We start from the raw sequence: 21766 nt of genomic DNA, 5'->3' as shown, positions 1-21766 counted from the left end.
AATAATATACACGTTTTTATAAAAGACTTAATGCAAATGCTCTTATAATATCATAAGCTTCACATTTTGGACTTTAAACCCTCAAATAATTGTCCGCATTCACTTTCACTGTAAGTGCCTCACTGTAACCTTGATTTTTCTTCTTTTTTGTTGTTGTTGTTGTTGTTTTAAAGGAGGGACATCAATAATGGTTATTTGTATTAATTTGCAACATAAGCATCATAACAAAATGCATAAAAATATGAATATGGTACTATATGTTATTATTGGCCAGGCTTAAAATGCAACACCCATTTTTTTTTGTAAAATTTGTAACTGTAGGACCCTGCACTAGCCCTTTATCCACCAAGGGGTCCTTGGCCTTAAAAAAGGTTGAAGACCCCTGATCTACTTTCTTATTGCAGCCCATATGAAATAAAAATTACAAAAGGCATCTCTTTAACATCTCACTCATTTTTCTTAGATATTAAGGAGAATAAATGGAGAGCAAAACGAGGCATGATTAAGTGTCCTGTTTATCCTGAGAAAAAGACCCTGACATATGTCTCAACAAGGTCTCAGACTGTGCTCAGATTTGCCAAGATACCAAAGTCTGCAATTAATTGTCAGAAATTTCAATATGAGCTTTTATATATCTCATCAAATTCTTTCAAGACCAAATTATATGAGCTATGATATCCACATTCATTTTATATCTCTATACTCAACAATTGTCTCATTTGTGTCAATTTTTATTTCTTCAATGGTAAACATCTGGAACAAGGTTAATACTTCAATGATACCAGTAATGGGTTCGAGTCCACCTTAGTCGAGTCCGAGTCAAGTCTGAGTCTTTAAACAGTCGAGTCGAGTCCGAGTCCAAAAGGGGCCGAGTCGGACTCAAGACCGAGTCCATAACAGGCTGAGTCCGAGTCGAGTCCGAATGAATCTGTTCATGAATCTGAATTCAAATTGTAACCGTAAACTCAACATCAATATTTTAAGCTTATTTTAACTTTCACAACTAAGAAAATACAATTGTCAATATAAATGTAACAAAAACACCTCTATATTTTATGATTAGTTTCATGCTGAACAGACTTCAAAGTGGTTTCAGAATGAAAGCATAAGTTTTAGGTGTTTGAAGACCAAACTGTTCTTCAACACACTTATTGCGTTCTATTGACATTTCAGTTATTTGTTGCTTTTTCCCCTCCACTCAAACATAGACTAAAGAAAGTAAAATCTCAAGTTACAGTGCAGTTACAGTGCCTCACTGTAACTTCGATTTTTGCTTTTTTTTTTAAAGAAAAGGAAGGACGAGTTAAAATTTATTTTTGTGGTAATCAACATTATGCCACAAATGCTGTCGATTGAGCTTAACTTGTATTGAACCCGGAATATTCCTTTTATTGCTTGTACTATGTAAAAAGTGCAGTTTAGCTGTCTGATTGTGACACTTGTCTGATTTACCTCCGTGCTCATGGGGAAAATGAACATTCAGAAAACACCCCGCTTACATTTTCACATGTTGCGTGAATACATGGATCGGCTTCTTTCAGCTTGTTGTAGAAAACACATTTTTGCATTATTTTGGCCATTTGTGCTGACTGACAGGAGGACATAGAGCATGAGCGCTAAGCGCATGATGTCTTTGCCATGGTAACCAGATATACAGGTGCATCTCAATAAATTAGAATGTCGTGGAAAAGTTCATTTATTTCAGTAATTCAACTCAAATTGTGAAACTCGTGTATTAAATAAATTCAATGCACACAGACTGAAGTAGTTTAAGTCTTTGGTTCTTTTAATTGTGATGATTTTGCTCACATTTAACAAAAACCCACCAATTCACTATCTCAAAAAATTAGAATACATCATAAGACCAATAAAAAAAAAACATTTTTAGTGAATTGTTGGCCTTCTGGAAAGTATGTTCATTTACTGTATATGTACTCAATACTTGGTAGGGGCTCCTTTTGCTTTAATTACTGCCTCAATTCGGCGTGGCATGGAGGTGATCAGTTTGTGGCACTGCTGAGGTGGTATGGAAGCCCAGGTTTCTTTGACAGTGGCCTTCAGCTCATCTGCATTTGTTGGTCTCTTGTTTCTCATTTTCCTCTTGACAATACCCCATAGATTCTCTATGGGGTTCAGGTCTGGTGAGTTTGCTGGCCAGTCAAGCACACCAAGACCATGGTCATTTAACCAACTTTTGGTGCTTTTGGCAGTGTGGGCAGGTGCCAAATCCTGCTGGAAAATGAAATCAGCATCTTTCAAAAGCTGGTCAGCAGAGGGAAGCATGAAGTGCTCCAAAATTTCTTGGTAAACGGGTGCAGTGACTTTGGTTTTCAAAAAACACAATGGACCAACACCAGCAGATGACATTGCACCCCAAATCATCACAGACTGTGGAAACTTAACACTGGACTTCAAGCAACTTGGGCTATGAGCTTCTCCACCCTTCCTCCAGACTCTAGGACCTTGGTTTCCAAATGAAATACAAAACTTGCTCTCATCTGAAAAGAGGACTTTGGAACACTGGGCAACAGTCCAGTTCTTCTTCTCCTTAGCCCAGGTAAGACGCCTCTGATGTTGTCTGTGGTTCAGGAGTGGCTTAACAAGAGGAATACGACAACTGTAGCCAAATTCCTTGACATGTCTGTGTGTGGTTGATGCCTTGACACCAGCCTCAGTCCATTCCTTGTGAAGTTCACCCAAATTATTGAATCAATTTTGCTTGACAATCCTCATAAGGCTGCGGTTCTCTCGGTTGGTTGTGCATCTTTTTCTTCCATACTTTTTCCTTCCACTCAACTTTCTGTTTACATGCTTGGATACAGCACTCTGTGAACAGCCAGCTTCTTTGGCAATGAATGTTTGTGGCTTACCCTCCTTGTGAAGGGTGTCAATGATTGTCTTCTGGACAACTGTCAGATCAGCAGTCTTCCCCATGATTGTGTAGCCTAGTGAACCAAACTGAGAGACCATTTTGAAGGCTCAGGAAACCTTTGCAGGTGTTTTGAGTTGATTAGCTGATTGGCATGTCACCATATTCTAATTTTTTGAGATAGTGAATTGGTGGGTTTTTGTTAAATGTGAGCCAAAATCATCACAATTAAAAGAACCAAAGACTTAAACTACTTCAGTCTGTGTGCATTGAATTTATTTAATACACGAGTTTCACAATTTGAGTTGAATTACTGAAATAAATGAACTTTTCCACGACATTCTAATTTATTGAGATGCACCTGTATTTCAGCTGATTTGCTTAAGACTAGAATGAATGTGTTGTCAAATCAACGTGAGACGCAACAAAATTGATTTTCTTTTCTGCAAAAGATACCAGAGACAATAGCGAGAAGGACAATGAGGAGATTTAATTTAAGAAGAAAAACATCAGTGACCCTACCAAAAACCGGGACTGTCCTGTGTAATTAACCGGGACGTCTGGTCACCCAATCTATAATTCAATTATAATCAAAACATTTCACTGCCCAAAATAACTTCATATTTCATTGTGCATTTTATTGTGGAAAAAAACTGTAAAAGAAAATATTTTAAGCAGATCGTCAATGCTTTTAAAATAGAAAAACAATAAATAGGTGCTGTTTATCTGTTTTTCAGAATTGCAGTCTGCTTCAGCAATAAAAAATATGTCCCAACTGTTTGAAAGGTTACAGTTAATTTATCAAGGACCAGTTTAAGTTGACAACAATGTGTGGACCACAAGAGACTACAGAAGCCTACATGTGTGGATACATTACGCCTGAAAAGACTTTTTCTGAATTTTTATTTTTATATGTTGTTTTAGTAAACTGTAAGAGACATGATGTGGGTGACTTGACTTAATGAAGTTCTTAACCATGATGAAACCGCGATGCGAGCACCGTCTTGGCTGCACAAAAACCGTGTGCGATTTTACCAGTTGTCAGGTCCCATGGCGTGTGAAACTGCTTTGTAGTTTCCAGTAATACATACCTGTCTTTATGTGTTCGTTGTGCCAGCCACCTCCGTAAACGATGTTATACAGCAGTCTCCGTAGTAACATTCAAGCATGGTTGACTTGAGTGTGCCGCTATGCAGGTGTGTTTGCTCAACACGGGTGCTACAACTGCTTGCAGACAGAGTGTCCATTTATTTCTGTTTTGTTATTTTTATTTATTTATTTTGTTCAGTGCATCACAAATCAAATGCCATGGACTCGGCTGGACTCTGAAAAAATCCTGAATCCCAAAGGCTCTAGTCTGAGTCAAGTCCGAGTAAAAATGCATCCGAGTCCGTGACAAGTCCAAGCCCATTAAAACTGGACTCGTGACTCGGACTCGAGTCCGAACTCGAGTACCCTAACTCTAAATGATACACAATCAAGACCACCATTATGTCTCGAGCTATGAAAGAGCAAACTCAAACTATAGCTTCCCAATGTTCCCATGCAGTTGTTATGATGTTCTGGGTGGTTGCTAGGTGGTTGCCTGCTGCTCCAAGTCGAAAGAGCCCAACTCACAAGTCTCTGTGATATGCTGGACATATACTGTAGCTTGAGTCCTAAACAATGTTAGCCTAAATATGTGCTTCATGTGGTAAAATCTAAATGAACTAGTTTGAATCAAGCCAAACATATTATTAAACACATCTGAATCCACCTAACAAGTAATGACACATAATAACATGCTAAAGCTATAGCAGTCGTGATGCTTAACTTAGCGAGCACTACTAATAATTTGCAAAGCACATACAAAGTAGAAAATGGTATAACACATTTTTTTTTTCTGTTTATTGTTAAATGGAATAAGTTATACATTTATCAGTAAAATTACCATTATGGCCACTAACTTACTAGAAGGCTGAACAGATAACTATATATGGCCTCTAACACCACCACTATTGTTGCTCACTGATAAGCGATTCCATTATGCTGGAGAGTAACCCTAAAATGACCAGAGATGCTATTACGCGCTGACGTCAATCTCATTAAGGAAAATGGATTCTCCCAATTTAAGGAATGCAAATGGTTCCTGGCATGCCATTTGGGATTTGACGTATTGTTGCCTGAGTGTTCATGGTTAGAGCATGGGACCCAAGAGACAATAGCAGCCTGTCTTGTCTAGCCATAGGTTGTGGTGAAGTCATATCTGAAGTCAATTTTCTAGACTCTGCCCTCTAGGCCTGAAGGCACTTTTCCTTAAAGGAATAGTTAATTTTTGGGTGAACTATTCCTTAAATTACAATCTTTCTCTGAAGCTGTAAAGGAAATAGCTTTTCACTTATAACCAGTCAGGCATAAAAATAGCTATAGGAGAAAAAAAGAGCCAGGTCACTCCCTCCTAAAGGCCATTAATATCACATGCTGAGAGATAAGCATTTTTCGTTTTTGTGTGTGGTTATTTGGAGCATGCTGACTTCAAATAGTCACAGCAGAGTTTAACCTTAAACAATCTCTGGTATCTGTGTTACTGAATTGGTTTCCCCTTTCCACATTTGCTCTACATTCCTCCTTCATTTTGATCAGATTTTATCATTTGGCGTACCTAATTTTGTTTTCAATGTATATCACATTATCCTCTGTCTTTGGATGCCTTTCATTGTGAAGCAATACGGGGAGGAAATGAGATCTTGTAAAAGCTGTCTTGTCCCTCTCTCTACACTGGGCCTACTTATTTTGGACTCCTGAGGCCCAGTAAACTAATTGTATTAGATGGTGACTGCCAATGTGGCAGATCATGATATTATAAATCATGACAACATGGTATACATTAGGTTTTGCTTTGACAAATGTCTGAATTCCAAATAATTTCTGTTCATATCCTATGACATTGTGTTTTTGCTCTTTGTCTGCATATTAGCATTGTCATTAGTATTAGCATTAGCAAAAATGCCTCAATACTCTTTAGTTATGAAGAGTTTTTAATGCTTATTCCAAACCTGGTACTTTTTGTGCATTATTATTGTTTGAAAACTAAAGAAATGATACTTATTTAAACTTTTACATAAGTTATGTTCAAATAAATGCTAATAAATACACTCATTTTTCTTTAGGAAAACGTTAGTGGTGCTTGCCGGTCCAAACCTCACCATCACAATACTAGGGTGTTGTGGTTGGTTACCATATATGGTTGCTAAGGTGTTCTGAGTGTTTTATTTAGCATTGCTGTGTGGTTGCTAGAGAGTTCTGTGTGGTTGCATCATGGTATGTCATTGCTAGGTGGTCAATCTGTAATGCTTAGATCCCTTAATCAAAGAGAAGATCCCTTGGTCTTAGAACACTAGATCAAACACTTAACTTGAACTTTTGCATGCAGTGAAAGAAATTTCTGTGCATATGCTTGCATTCTTGCTCTTCTGCATTTGCATGCGTGTTAGTGGAAGTGAACATGATTTCAGGAATCTTTCATGAACGTAGCACTGTACAGCAAGTTAGTGGCTGTTCATATCAAACGTGTTCTTGTTCTAAAAAAAGCTGAACTCAGCACAATGCATATACTGTAACAGAAACCAGGTGTCTCAAGATGCACTTTTAAAAGGGAACTTTCTTTTTTTTTTTTACCTGACATGGTGTTTAATGATGCCTTCACATCATGTTGGAATTACAGTAATTACAAGATATGGAATACAAAAACTATTCACGTCTTCGTAAATCTCTTAATTTGTTGTAATCTCAGAATTCTATAAAAGCACAGGCTTGACTTGTGAAAGACAGTAAATGTCATGTAAAAAAAATAAAAAAATAAATGGAAGTTTTGGCCTCAAAGGTTAAAAGTACTTTACAAAAATTTCTGTTTGATATGCCATTTTATTATAGTCACTGACTGTTATCTGGAGTGCATTTTTTGTTCTTAAATGAATATTCTGGGTTAGTTTTACCAACTTAACAATTCAAGTTGGGTTGTAAGTTCTATGAACTCAACACAATAAGTTCAGAAAAAATATTAATGATTATTAAAGGTGCAGTATGTAAGATTCAGAAACCCTTGTTATTAATGACACCTGTGGCCGTTAAGTGAACTGCAGCCAGCTACCTATTGCTCGTGCTCGCTCTCGTGCACACACTCTATAGGGATGTGAGCGAGCGAGCATCAACCAAAACAATGACGTAACGTACAAAGAGGCTGAACGTGATTCACCGGCATCATGCTGACAGATGAGGTTGCGTGATTAAAATTACACAGTTATGATTGTTTTACTACAAACATTGAGACTAAACTAAAAAAACTCATCAGCTAGCATAGCGTACTGATACACACAGACAGATACACACTACCGAACTATACCAGACAGTTTACTGTTGCACTGCACTGATGTGTTGCACTATTGTATGTTTTGTTTGTCATATGTTGCACAATAATGAAGAAACCAGTGTATTTGCTTAAATTTATCCTGTATACCTGACTTTTAGTATAAAGAGAAGATCGTTGCAATTATTTGAAAGTTACGAAGCAAGATAGCTTGCAATTCGTCAGCGTTAGCAGGCAAGTTAGCTAAAATTACACAGATCAATCCTTATGGCACTATATTTCACATGCTTTGCAGTTATGTAAGCTTACCTGTCCAACCCGGCCAATTCAGGGTCGGTTTTGATCCCCAAAACCGAACGAAGGTCCCTCCAGGAATCAAATTCCCTGCTGATGTTCACTCTAGTTTTTGCTCGACCACGATCACGTTCCCACTTAGCCAGATGGGATTCAGTAGATAAATGTTTGTTTTTTGTTTTTTGGCTAACTCGGAGTTTGTGTAGGAGTCGGTGTTGTGCTGGGAGCCGGACGTTTGCTGGATTCCACTCTAAGATAACGTTACCTAGTGTTGTAGTTTGTTGTCGCTGTTGAATAGCGGAAGAGAAGCTATTACTGTCTGAGGCAAGGCTCTCAGGAGCGCGCATAAATGTCACATCCTTTGGATTTTCCCGGCAAAAGCGACCCACTCCCTTCGCATGAAAATCAGTCTACAGGCTTTAATAGGCAACCTAGGAAGTCCGGAAAGGGCTAATTTTTTAAGTTGTGTTACAAGCCGTTCACATATTGGCAAAACATTTTTTTTACATATTGCACCTTTAAGTTCAATAAACGTGCATTTTCATACAGATAAGATCAACAAAGTACAAAAGAGTTTGTCCAACTAAAAAGGTGCTTTGACAAAACACAATTCAATCAATTCAAGCACACAATATTGTGGGTATTGCCTTCATCTACAATGCTTTTCCAGTGGGCATGCTCAGTAGCAGATGCAACAATATGAAGTTCATAGTGATTACCCTTACAAGGTTTTCTGACAGATTTTGACCCATGTATTTTCAAGAGCTTTCCATGACTTTGACAGATGCGTTTGACTTCTGGATGACATTCTTAAATACAGTATATGAGTCAATATCACAGTTTTTAAATTCCCTGATATTTCCTGATATTCCATGTCCGAGGTTGGCCTGGTTTTATAGACTTACAACAGTAAAATTGAACTTTCCATTTAAGGTCAGGTCAATATATAATAATATACAGTCCAACATCCTGATGAAAATATTACTTATCAATATTTAAATATCATAAATGAATTATATATTAGAAAATATTGTGTATGTGCTTACTGTATAAAAATGGCATAAAAGTTAACTTTATGGATTGTTTTAAGAAATCTCAACTTTTTGGGGGGCCTGGGTAGCTCAGCGGGTTGACACTGGCTATCACCCCTGGAGTTCGCTAGTTTGCTAGTTTGAATCCCAGGGCGTGCTGAGGGACTCCAGCCAGGTCTTCTAAGCAACCAAATTGGCCCGGTTGCTAGGGAGGGTAGATTCACATGGGGTAACCTCTTCGTGGTCACTATAATGTGGTTCGTTCTCGGTGGGGCGCGTGGTGAGTTGAGCATTGTTGCCGCGGTGGATGGCGTGAAGAACCACACGCGCTATGTCTCCGTGGCAACGCATTCAACAAGCCACGTGATAAGATATGCGGGTTGACGGTCTCAGACGCGGAGGCAACTGGAATTCGTCCTCTGCCACTTAGGCGAATCACTACGCGACCACGAGGACTTAAAAGCACATTGGGAATTGGGCATTCCAAATTGGGAGAAAAAAAAGAAGAAAAAAATAAATCTCTACTTTTTCTACATTAGAAAGTTCAATCAACTTTAAAAAAAAATTTTTTTTTACTGTGATCACTGCAGGAAAATGGATGAAGCCTCTGTTATTGGACTTTATATATTTGAAAATGCAGCATAACGCTCAGGGTCAATAAATTAAATATGTTGAACCTCTCATTTACATATTTCAACAATATATTTGTTAATATATCTTAAAAGTGAGGATCTCCAAAAACACCATGCATTTCTTAGTTTATTCAGTATATGTTGATTACGTGTACTCAGGAATATTCCTGTTGCTGTGGATGTATGTCTTTTTCAGAGTAAAGGCTTAACCAGAATATGTCATTGTTGAGTGTTTAAATCAGGTTTTCACATGAGTTGCACAAGTGTTATAAGATTAATCATATCTCATTTTAGTGTCCTAAAATGAAAGCGAAACTGGTTGTTCAAACTCCAATGGTTGTTTGTCAAATTCCTAAAGGTTTATTTTTTGTTGTTTTTTCTTACAGATGAGAGATCTTCCACTTCCCACATTTCCCGTTCCTTGGCTAATGATCTGGGCAGCTCTCTGGCTCCTTTGATTGGTGAACGTAAAACCTCTGTCCCTGCACATTCCAGCCAGCCAATGCTGTTCACATTCGACATTCCAGTACGCCACTCCCACAGTCCTTTGTCTAACAGTGCTCCTCAGGACTACCTCCTCCTCCATCAGTGCATGAGCCGCAAGAGTGAGAGCACACGGTAAGGACCATTATTTCTGGGGCTCTTTATGTGGACCCCCTGTGGTCATATAACATCATATAACCTATAGGCCAATATACTCCATAAAGGAAGATGTTGGGCCCTATTTCAAGTTGTCAAAAAATAAAAAAATAAATACCACCAAATCCAGACATTTTACCCTCTCCAACTTCTTCCACTGGCCCCTTTTGCAGTGACTTAAAAATCACTCTTCAACAACAGGTGGAAAAATACTAATGCAAATTAGATCTTATATTCGATTGTAAATATAAACATAATATTAATAATTGAAAAATAAAACATGATCTATAGATAGTTTAATACAATTTTTTTTAATATAAAATGGGATTGTTAGGAACATAATTTGAAGTTCCACTATATTTCCAGAATTTGGACATTAACTTCATTACCACCTGCTGTTGGAGTCTCCAAATGGCAAATGTAGGATTTGAATTTAGACTTTGTGCTGAAAATAGATGTGGTTTTTAAATGTCTTAGTGCATTAACCTATTTCTCAGAAAAATAGCAAACTGCACTTTGCACCACTTCATTAACATACAATACACCCACAGTTTGCACGCATACACCCACAGATAGTGCAAACACTCACACCAACACCCACTTGTGCTTTGTGCTGGCATGAAAATTGCACTTAGAATTAGCACTCATGAAAATTAGATAAGACATAGCGGCAGTAGCTAGTCTTTCAGCGGAGTGTTGCACTTTGCACACTTATGAAAATAGAGCCCATTGTCCTCAATGCTTATATGTAATTGAGCTCAGTTGTTTATAAAGTAGAAAATTAAAATGCAGCCCATATGATCATTTGACAATACACAGGATAAAATACATGATATAATGATGCTCATAGGTTTGGTACAAGGCAAAAAAAAAAAATCAGAACATAGGTGAGTCATTAACATTTCTTGATTTACCAGGATGCAACAAATAACAGTGTTTGTTAGTAGGTAAACATTGTGGCAATATCTGAAATAAAAGGGGAACTTAAGAAAAAAATTACATAATTCCAAAAGCCATTCATCATTAGCTTTTTAAGAAGTGAAACAAATCTAGTAGAATTTGTTTCTGTTGTCATCAGAAGGACAAACATTAATTCATGCAAAGAAACAATGTTTGAGACCTAAATATAAGCTATATACATGAAATATATCATATATATTTAAATATATATATATACTCCTAAAAGGAACACAAACATTAAGCTAGGAGAGGCTCTGCGTTAGACTGATTTACCATCAAAGGATTTGAAAAGTCTGGAAACGTGATTTACAATGATTTTAACCCCTTTATTTATGTTAAAGTCACTGTAACACGCTGCCTGTTGTGGCTGTCGTGGCAGCAATAAATGTTTAAAGACAATTAACAATAAATATTTAATATAAATATTATATTATAATTTAATATGTATTATATAATAATAATATAATACAATACAATATGAACAATATTAAGGTGAGTAAATGACAGCAGAATTTGATTTTTAGATGAACTTACCCTTTAAAAATGTTTACAGCTCATCCGGAAAAACTCTGGGAAGCATTTGCACAGACAGTCAATCAAAGCTATAAATCAGTTTATTATGAGGTCTGAACTGCAGTCCATCACCTCTGTACTTTCACATAATTCAGAAATGCCCTTTATCAGACTCACTGCTCATTCTCACACATTTTCATCTATACAGAGTGCTTTCTTTAATCAAGAATCTGGCATCTATAGAGACAAATCATCTTTCATCTGAAAACCTGTCATGCACTGATGAATGATCCCCAGAGATTAACACATAGATCAAGAATCATGTGATGAAAATTGTGTCTGATATTGATTAACCATTAAGACAGAATATAGTTGCTGATGCCACTGGATTGGAAGGCAATGTTGTGGTGTGTGAACAACAGACAGCATACATTGTGTTAAATGCATCTTGGTAAATCTCACAAAACTATCCAGAAATGTCATATTTCACCTCAAAATCTCAAAAAAGAAAAATGTTGGAAATTATATGTTTGCATGAAGAAAATAAAGCCTATTTTAGGACCAATGAGATTTTCTGCATTGTGACATTATTTTAATTCACACTCCAATTCTTAGTAACTGGCTGTAATTTATAAAAATTGTGTTATTCTCATTACTGTAATGAGAAAATAATGGTAAGCTATTTAAATCAAGAAGTACATTTGTAAAGTACAATTGTACGCATATAAAATTAAACAAAAATAAATAATGTCAAGTCAAGATGATTTTCTATTCCATGGTCTCTGGTCCTAAAAATAGCCTTAATGTTTTTTATTTGTGAAAAAAAAATAAAATAAAATAAAATATATATATATATATATATATATATATATATATATATATATACAGGTGCATCTCAATAAATTAGAATGTCGTGGAAAAGTTCATTTATTTCAGTAATTCAACTCAAATTGTGAAACTCGTGTATTAAATAAATTCAATGCACACAGACTGAAGTAGTTTAAGTCTTTGGTTCTTTTAATTGTGATGATTTTGGCTCACATTTAACAAAAACCCACCAAAAACCCATCTCAAAAAATTAGAATATGGTGACATGCCAATCAGCTAATCAACTCAAAACACCTGCAAAGGTTTCCTGAGCTTTCAAAATGGTCTCTCAGTTTGGTTCACTAGGCTACACAATCATGGGGAAGACTGCTGATCTGACAGTTGTCCAGAAGACAATCATTGACACCCTTCACAAGGAGGGTAAGCCATAAACATTCATTGCCAAAGAAGCTGGCTGTTCACAGAGTGCTGTATCCAAGCATGTTAACAGAAAGTTGAGTGGAAGGAAAAAGTGTGGAAGAAAAAGATGCACAACCAACCGAGAGAACCGCAGCCTTATGAGGATTGTCAAGCAAAATCGATTCAAGAATTTGGGTGAACTTCACAAGGAATGGACTCAAGGCATCAAGAGCCACCACACACAGACGTGTCAAGGAATTTGGCTACAGTTGTCGTATTCCTCTTGTTAAGCCACTCCTGAACCACAGACAACGTCAGAGGCGTCTTACCTGGGCTAAGGAGAAGAAGAACTGGACTGTTGCCCAGTGTTCCAAAGTCCTCTTTTCAGATGAGAGCAAGTTTTGTATTTCATTTGGAAACCAAGGTCCTAGAGTCTGGAGGAAGGGTGGAGAAGCTCATAGCCCAAGTTGCTTGAAGTCCAGTGTTAAGTTTCCACAGTCTGTGATGATTTGGGGTGCAATGTCATCTGCTGGTGTTGGTCCATTGTGTTTTTTGAAAACCAAAGTCACTGCACCCGTTTACCAAGAAATTTTGGAGCACTTCATGCTTCCCTCTGCTGACCAGCTTTTTAAAGATGCTGATTTCATTTTCCAGCAGGATTTGGCACCTGCCCACACTGCCAAAAGCACCAAAAGTTGGTTAAATGACCATGGTGTTGGTGTGCTTGACTGGCCAGCAAACTCACCAGACCTGAACCCCACAGAGAATCTATGGGGTATTGTCAAGAGGAAAATGAGAAACAAGAGACCAAAAAATGCAGATGAGCTGAAGGCCACTGTCAAAGAAACCTGGGCTTCCATACCACCTCAGCAGTGCCACAAACTGATCACCTCCATGCCACGCTGAATTGAGGCAGTAATTAAAGCAAAAAGGAGCCCCTACCAAGTATTGAGTACATATACAGTAAATGAACATACTTTCCAGAAGACCAAGAATTCACTAAAAATGATGTATTCTAATTTGTTGAGATAGTGAATTGGTGGGTTTTTGTTAAATGTGATCCAAAATCATCACAATTAAAAGAACCAAAGACTTAAACTACTTCAGTCTGTGTGCATTGAATTTATTTAATACACGAGTTTCACAATTTGAGTTGAATTACTGAAATAAATGAACTTTTCCACGACATTCTAATTTATTGAGATGCACCTGTATATATATATATATATATATTTATTATTATTATTATTATTATTGAATTAAGGATGAAATATGCCCTGGGCATTTCTTTGTTACTTTACCCATCTAACTGATCATCTTACAGAGATTTTAATCTTGCTAGGTTGAAATTGAAAGAGTATTCAACCTTAACAAACACCTTGGAGACCTTCCTAAATATTCAGGAGCAAGCGGTTATGTAGGGCCTGTAATAGTGTTTGCAGATGGATTCACTTACAGGATGTGCTAATTAGTCATTTCACCTTGATGTCTTTAATCCCTCACTTCCTTTTCTTCACATTCCAGGTTATAATGCCCTGGAATTGAGTTTAATATCATTCATTTTATGCCTTAAGCTGCTTGTCAACACAAACATTTGACCTAGCCTGTAAGTTCAAGACCTGCAGAAAGTAAACAAACCCAGTTTTGTCCCCTGGGTACCAGCCATGCCAGTTTTACTGTGGGAATGTCCTTGCGTTCAGTCCCCAATATAGAGCCACGTTTGACTCCCTGCAACATGTGTCATAAACACTCTCCATCATGTCCTAACAGTCTGTCTGGTCAATAGATTCACACAGCAGAGCATTTGAAACTATACCTCTATAAGCAGTGCACACTACATTATATCCAAATGTACTTTAAATGAGGTGCCAGATAAAGAGAAACAGTACCCTCAGAGGTAAAATCTAAACGGCTACTTGACACAGACACACACACAACTTTGGCTATGTTGGGAATGGCATACTCACATACTACTCTTACTGTGATTTTAAACATATCTTTCTTGAATACAAATTTGATCATGACATTTTTACACAGACAGGTTAAAGGACTCTCACTCACACCTACGGGGCAATTTTTATTCATATCAGTTTAGGCTAATACTTAAAAATTCTGTATTCTGTTAGTAACATTTATAGATATCTGACCACAAATTCTCCATAGAGAGTAAAGGAAAATTTTATTGAAAAAGAATTGTGTTTGTAGACTATTCCCCATGCCTCTAGAGCTTGTTTATGAAAATTTGAAAGTTTAATAGGGAGCTTGCTGCATGGCTATCTGCTGGTTTGATTTTGTGGACAGTTATATATATTTTTTCAAATATTAATAATATTTTTAAACAAAACTGTTTCACTGCTTATTTTTTTAAAGAAATAATAAGATTATTCCAAACTACTTATGCCAAAATAATATTTTTAAAGAATTTCAGCTTTTAATTAGAGATTTGTTTATCTCACTGTCTCTGTACAGTTACACCACTTAAACATTTTTTTATTTAAACCCCATAAATTGTTTCAAAATGACTTTGAACTCAATTGATAACATGTTCATAATAGTAGATGTGAATTCAAGTGATTGTTTTGTGTGAATTGCATTTATAATGTTTTTTTTTAAATTTTTTTTTATGTATAGATCCAGACAAAAAAAATGAGTGTCATGCAATTAACTAATTATAGTAAAGGGTATTCTCATTCTAGAGATAATTTTATTGGATCAAAATATATCCACACCCTTGAGCAGTAGGTGATGTAATCAATGTTGGAAGTATACATTTTAAATGTGTATATCTCTGTATAACTTCTAGGAGATGTATAAGTTTTGGATGACCACGTAGCTAACAGGAATGGACTACAAGTCATAAAACTCCAAATTGTATTTAATGGAGTCTTAAATTATGTAAATTTGAACTGAACATGTATATTTTGACATAGATGTTAGATTATTGTTGATATTAAAATATTCAACCTAAGGCTAGTTCATTGCCTTAAATATACTGTAGTTTGTTTGCTTTGGCAACATTTGAGAGGTTAATTAGTGTCATTAGTTATGTTTCCATCCAAGTTGTGAATTTAATTTATGCGAAAAACCATATTATCGTAAAAACAATGTGCGAATAAAGCCGCGTTTCCATCCAAGGATATTCAAAAGGATGAAATCGTTACTTCCGGCGAAATTGTAGCCACTGTGGTTTACAGCATACAGACAAAACACTCTAAAGAAGTTTGTCTCATGTTTGGGAGCGACAGCACATCACACACTTCTGGGAGCACTATATATGTGTGTTCATCCATCCTTATGACTATGCAGTGTGGATCTATAAGACAATTTTCAAAAGTGTCAATAAACCTTCTCTTCCATACAGTTCAAGTTTGTTTTCAGCTTATTTGCTCTGCAAACGTTTTGTAGGCTTTGGATTTTCTAGATCGTTATTTCAGGATGACCAGAGCAACATTTCAGATGCAGTGATAGGTCCGCTGGTTAGTCCAGCAATGAACGAGTTTTTCAGTCACATTAAATTTTTGGCGTGCAACTTTTATTCCTAACATATTCAATAGGATTTTATTCTGTAAATGTGTTTCCATCATAGTTTGTGCATTCTTTCTTATCAAATAAAAAAAGTTATCCACCTCAAGTGAGCATATACATTTTTTATGCACATTTTGGAGATTTATTTGCATCTTGGTGTTTCCATCCAGCAGTTTTTATGAGATATCCCAAAATGCGCATAAAAAAAAACGTTGATGGAAACATAGCTAGTGATAAAATAATTTGCTTTAATAGATTGTTTTAACTATAATAGTAAACAATCATAAACCATCATAAAAGCTAACCTGTAGACCATCTTCCTCCCAAAGGAGTGCCAGTTTCTCACAAGTCTCACGCAGCAGTCTTTGGGTGGGCAGTGACTCTGCGGTTCAAAGACTCACTCATGGTTTCTCTCACTGTCTGAATGGCATGGGCGCCCAGCTTCATGGTTTCTACAGCTTACCCAAACCCTGCAAGCAACAACAGCCCCCCTCGCGGACAGATTCTCGTGATGCTTGCTATGTCCTTCCCAGGGATTACAGCTCCGAAGGGTCCTCAGAGCTTGAGTCAGAAGATGTCTACACCTATAAGACTCCCAGTAACACTTTAGCAGCCCCACATGCCAACGAACAGCGACCCCTCGATAACTATGACCAACCCAGCATTCCTGGCTCTGTGTACCACATCCCTCGCACATTCGATAAAAACCACAATGCCGTGATACCATCCAGTGCTGACTCCACGAATGCACCCCCTCCTAGACCACCCAAACCCAGCCAAAGCTTGGAAACTCGGTGGGGCAGCCCACTGTCCATGGGGACTCAAAATGGTGAGGTAGCCACAGTTTCTGTCATTCCCAGGAGGAACACATTGCCAGCGGTGGAGAACATAAAGCTTCACAGAGGTACTACAGTCACTACAGTTCACTCTAGTCTTGCCTCCTCTTGTCTCTTCTCATATCTCTTCTCTTTACTTCCTTTATCTTATCTCATCATGTCTCTCTTCTTCTCTTGCCTTGTCTCATCTTGTATCACCTCGTCTCATCTTATCTTTTCTTCATCTGCTTTATGAGCTGAAATCTCACATACTAAGAGTGTGGTTTACGTCTCTAGATTCAGCAGCTGGCTAATTAAAGCTTTCAGTTCAAGCTTTTTTAATATTGTTGGTGAGCCATTTATTTTTCTTTTCACCTCTTTGCTATCTTTCCCTTTTTTTTTTTTTTTTTGTGCAACTGATTTAAAGCCAAGAGGCAATCTGGTCAGGGTTTGCTCTGATCTGCTAGGAGGCTAATGCAATTCAAGCCATACATGCAGCACCAGAACAACTTGTTCCGGCCTGATAAGCAGCCAAAAAAAAAAAAAAAAAAAACTGACTCAGACTCAACCGAGTGATTTCCTAGTGGCTCTTTGCTCAGCAAGGCCAGACTAGTGTGTCTGTAGGAACAGGAAGTGACCTTTTGACCATCCTTGCCTGATTCCCACACCTGTGCTTAGTAGCCATGTTTACAGAGAGGCAAATTGGGAAGCAATAAAGCAATGCATTTGTCTTTTGTGTGTAAGCCTTTTCCACAAATAGGGTACAAAATAGGGCTTATCATAAATTTTTGTCATGGTCAAGTCCTATTTTGATTCAGTGAAATGAGTGAAATTCAGTGTGTAACATTCAGAAAATGTTATTTGTCTACCTCACGAGGTCAAACAATCCAAATTTGTTGTTTTATGTTTTGAGGCCCACAATTTTTGTAAAATGTCTGAAAATAATTTAAAATGCTTATTCATGAGTTTATCGATTCATATAATCTTGGAGTGCATTAAAGTAAACAGATTTGGCATGCTGTCCATAATGGAGGGGTATGAGCACAGTACTGAGTTTGATACAAATTAAATAAATATATTAATAAAATACTTGGTTAAGAGTTGTATTAAAATAAATACAGAAAAAACAAAAAACAAATTTAGCTATCACTTAAAATGGGATAGCTGGTTAGTAACCAGTGTTGGTTTGTAATATATAAACCAATATATATATATATATATATATATATATATATATATATATATATATATATATATATATATATATATATACATACATACATATACACACACACACACACACATACACTGATCAGCCACAACATTAAAACCACCTGCCTAATATTGTGTAGGTCCCCCTCGTGCCGCCAAAACAGCGCCAACCCGCATCTCAGAATATCATTCTGAGATCAGGGGCAGACTTAGCACTAGGCAAAGGTAGGCATCTGCCTAGGGCCCCCAGAAGCCAAGGGCCCCGTAAAAATACAAATAATATGCTTTGTTATTATTATTAATGCTAAATAACGTGTGCTGAAATTTTAAATATCACTGTTACAACACCAGTATGATTGATATTGCTGTTATTTTCACCACCATCAATGCAAGCAACACCTTACTAGTTAGGCTACATTGTTGCTAGTTCAGTTTGATTTGAATTTGTAGAGAGAAACCATTTTGATGGACTCTTTCCAAACAGATCAGATTGCTGCACAGCCTGCACCGCCACCTGCCGCTGCTTCCACGAGCACAGCACTCACTATAGTCACCAATACACAGTGTTGATGATGATTATGATCTAAAAATTATCTGACTGTTGATGTGTTTTCACCATATTTAGCAGCGTAAATCTAGCAAGCTTTATGTTTTCAAATTTAAAAGTTGATCAAAGCCTTCTGGAAACATGTAAAGTAAATTTTTTGTCTAATAATTTGGATATAGTTAATTCAAGGTCAAGCTGATGGAGGAAAAGTGCATTAAGAAAGAGGGAGAGTGAGAAAGAAAAAAGGTATTGTAGTGGTATATACTGTATTGTAGTTCCTATGTAGCAAGATTGTGTTTTTATAATGTGTTGTCAGACATTATTAACAACTCTTGAATATCTGGAAACAAAGAGAATCAAAAGAGAGTAAAATAGTGAAGTCTTCCTCGGATGCAATGTGTGTTGTTTACACAAGCGTTGCAGGAAAATTACGTTACTTTGGAGAAAGCTGCTTACTGACCGAGTCACATGTATACGGGAGTAAAGTATGCCACCTGTACAGTGCATGTAAACGGGAACGCTGTTTTTTCGCAATAAGCCACTTTCTGGTGTCCATGTAACTGTAGTAAGTGATATCTTTAAGGGTGAAGGAATATTTTCTCCATACCATTCCATAAAAATGAAATGATAATAGTAATAAAAAGGCTTACAGCACCTATAAGAGAAAATCGGCCCCGTTACTGTACTTTTCCCTAAATCTCTAAATCCGCACTGTCTGAGATACTATTCTTCTCACCACAATTGTACAGAGTGGTTATCTGAATTACCGTAGACTTTGTCAGTTCAGTAGTTCGTATGTTAATGTAATCTTGTGTTGAAGCAGTAAACATATTTGGCTTGCTGTGTATACTGGAGGGCTCGGAGCTCGAGACTCGACTCGAGTCCTGATTTGGGGGCATAGTGAAGGAGCTCCTGTGGGAGCGCTGTTGTGTTTCCATTGCTGTAGATGCACTTCTATGAAAGTATGGAACTTAGACATTGAAAGCGCCTGTGGAGAAAATATTAACAACCGTGTACACACATTTGGTATGGGTAAGGCACAAATACTTCATTAGATTTATTAACACCTGTAAGGGAAGCAAAGGTTAGTTTGTACTTACCTGTAGGGGGAGCAAATGGTTAGTTAGGAATACGTAAATGTATTACATTTATATACGTCTGTAAGGGAAGCAAAAGGTTAGTTATGGAAAACGTGTCAATTACGATTATATGCAGCTTTGAGGGAAGCGAAATTTTAGTTAAGAATACAACTTTATTACATTTGTCATGGCAGGGCACAGCTGCGGCAGTAACAAAACGTGAAAGGGGTGATGCTGTGGCCTAATCGAGAGTATGCGGGCAATGCTGCAGCAGTATCGAGCGTGGGCGGGCGCTGTGGCTGCAGTATCAAATAGGGCACACATGGTTTATCACATTTAAGCACATCTTATTGTGTGTCGGGCTCATTTCGACCATGAGCAAAGGAAATGCCAAGGTTAACGGGAAAAGCTAAAAGGCTCTTCAAATTACTGCACCACCACTGCACTCGAACAGGAGAGCTCATACTGCGTTTCAGACAGGAGAGCCCACGGAATGAATGACATGAAATCTCACATTGCATTCGAATGGGAGAGCCCACCCTGTGATTCGAAAGGGAGAGCCTGCATTGCAGTTGAACGGGAGGGCCCATACTGTGATTGGAACGGGAGAGCCTGCGACCAATGCGCTAAGGCTCACACTGCATTCGAACGGGAGAGCCCATACTGCATTCGAATGGCGGGTGGCACAGAGTAAAGAACCTTGCCGAATTGTGGTTTGTGATGGGTATATATTTATGAGCTATGCCCCTAGACTTTTAATAAGAGGAAACATAAGAGGAAACAGGAAACATGATTGCGGTGTTGTGGGAGATTTAGTGGCACGGCCTGAAAGGTTCCGCAGTTGCGGCACCTGGACAACACATTTGCGCAGCTTTGCTGTGCGGTGGGAGTTTGTTGCATGGTCCAAAGGACACCGCAGTTGCGGCACCTGTACAGCATGTTTGCACTGCTTTGTGGTGTCATGGGAGTTTGCTGCATGACCCAAAAGACGCTGCAGTTGTGGCACATGGACAGCACATTTGTGCTGCTTAGGGATGTTTTGAGCCAAAAGTAGAAGCACCGCAGTTGTGCTTTCTTAACTAAAATGCTTGCCATCTTTGGCTCCTTGGCAGGTAATGGTGAAGTCTTGGAAAGACACCTAGATAGAGAAAACGAGAGGTAAACCTGCTGGAAGTAATATTGGTGAAACCCCTGCAGAAGGCACAATTTCAGGCGTTGCTGAAGAAAAGACAAAATAATCATATTTAGGTGAAACTTATACTAGGAAGACATTTCACAACCCCGTGAAATAAGAAATAATCGGTGAAAAGTTATTTAGAAAAAAATGTGCTGGGGAATACAGTACATCTTAATAAACAATGTGAAAAACAGCATAAAATGATCTGAGAAATAAGAGCTTTGGCTCTGTACTGCATACAGATATGCTTTAGGCCATTCGCTCCTTAGCAGTATAACTGTCACCTGTAGTACATATTGCATAGGAAATGCATCGCACAGCAATAGGTGTGAATTATCTAGGAATGCATTGAGTTGCAGCTCTGTACTGCATACAGAAATGCAGGAGAAATGTGCTGGGAAATACAGTACGTCTTAATAAATAATGTGAATAACAGCATAAAATGATCTGAGAAATAAGAGCTTTGGCTCTGTACTGCATGCAGATATGCAGGAGAAATGGACTTGGCAATCATTACTGAAGGATACGCTTGTGGTCATTCGCTCATAAGAGTATGACTGCCCCCTGCTGTACAATATACGTCAATAACGCTGAGAGCAAGCGAGACACGTTACAGGATGTTTATGAATGAGTTGGGACGCGGCGCATGATCCGCCTCTTGCGGAGCCGAATTCGGCTAGTGTCTGCTCAGACAGAGGCCGTGTATAACTGCAGTGTGCTGTGGAATAGTCAGAGCGAGTGCTGCGCGGCAAATAGTCTGCGTTGGTTTGAAAATAATTTGTAATTAGATTATCGGTCAATTGAAAGAAGTTCTGTGTTCAGAATGAAGTAAATCACGCTCCGAAGGGCACTTTGGAGGGAGAAACAATCGTGATATTCATGTTAGAAATGACGAACAATC

General features: G+C 37.7%; 1 protein-coding gene across 1 annotated transcript in view; it reads left to right on the top strand.

Annotated features, from left to right (window-relative positions):
• LOC127430197 (GRB2-associated-binding protein 2-like) overlaps positions 1 to 21766 on the top strand; it is a 141472-nt gene that overhangs the window by 95227 nt on the left and 24479 nt on the right. The window contains exons 3-4 of the mRNA XM_051679774.1: positions 9558 to 9789; positions 16365 to 16939. Of these exons, the coding sequence (XP_051535734.1) occupies positions 9558 to 9789; positions 16365 to 16939 (807 nt within the window). The remainder of the gene's footprint in view (positions 1 to 9557; positions 9790 to 16364; positions 16940 to 21766) is intronic.

This window comes from Myxocyprinus asiaticus, chromosome 39 (genome assembly GCF_019703515.2).
Source record: "Myxocyprinus asiaticus isolate MX2 ecotype Aquarium Trade chromosome 39, UBuf_Myxa_2, whole genome shotgun sequence".
Lineage (NCBI taxonomy): Eukaryota > Metazoa > Chordata > Actinopteri > Cypriniformes > Catostomidae > Myxocyprinus > Myxocyprinus asiaticus.
This window is presented reverse-complemented; position numbering and strand designations above follow the sequence as displayed.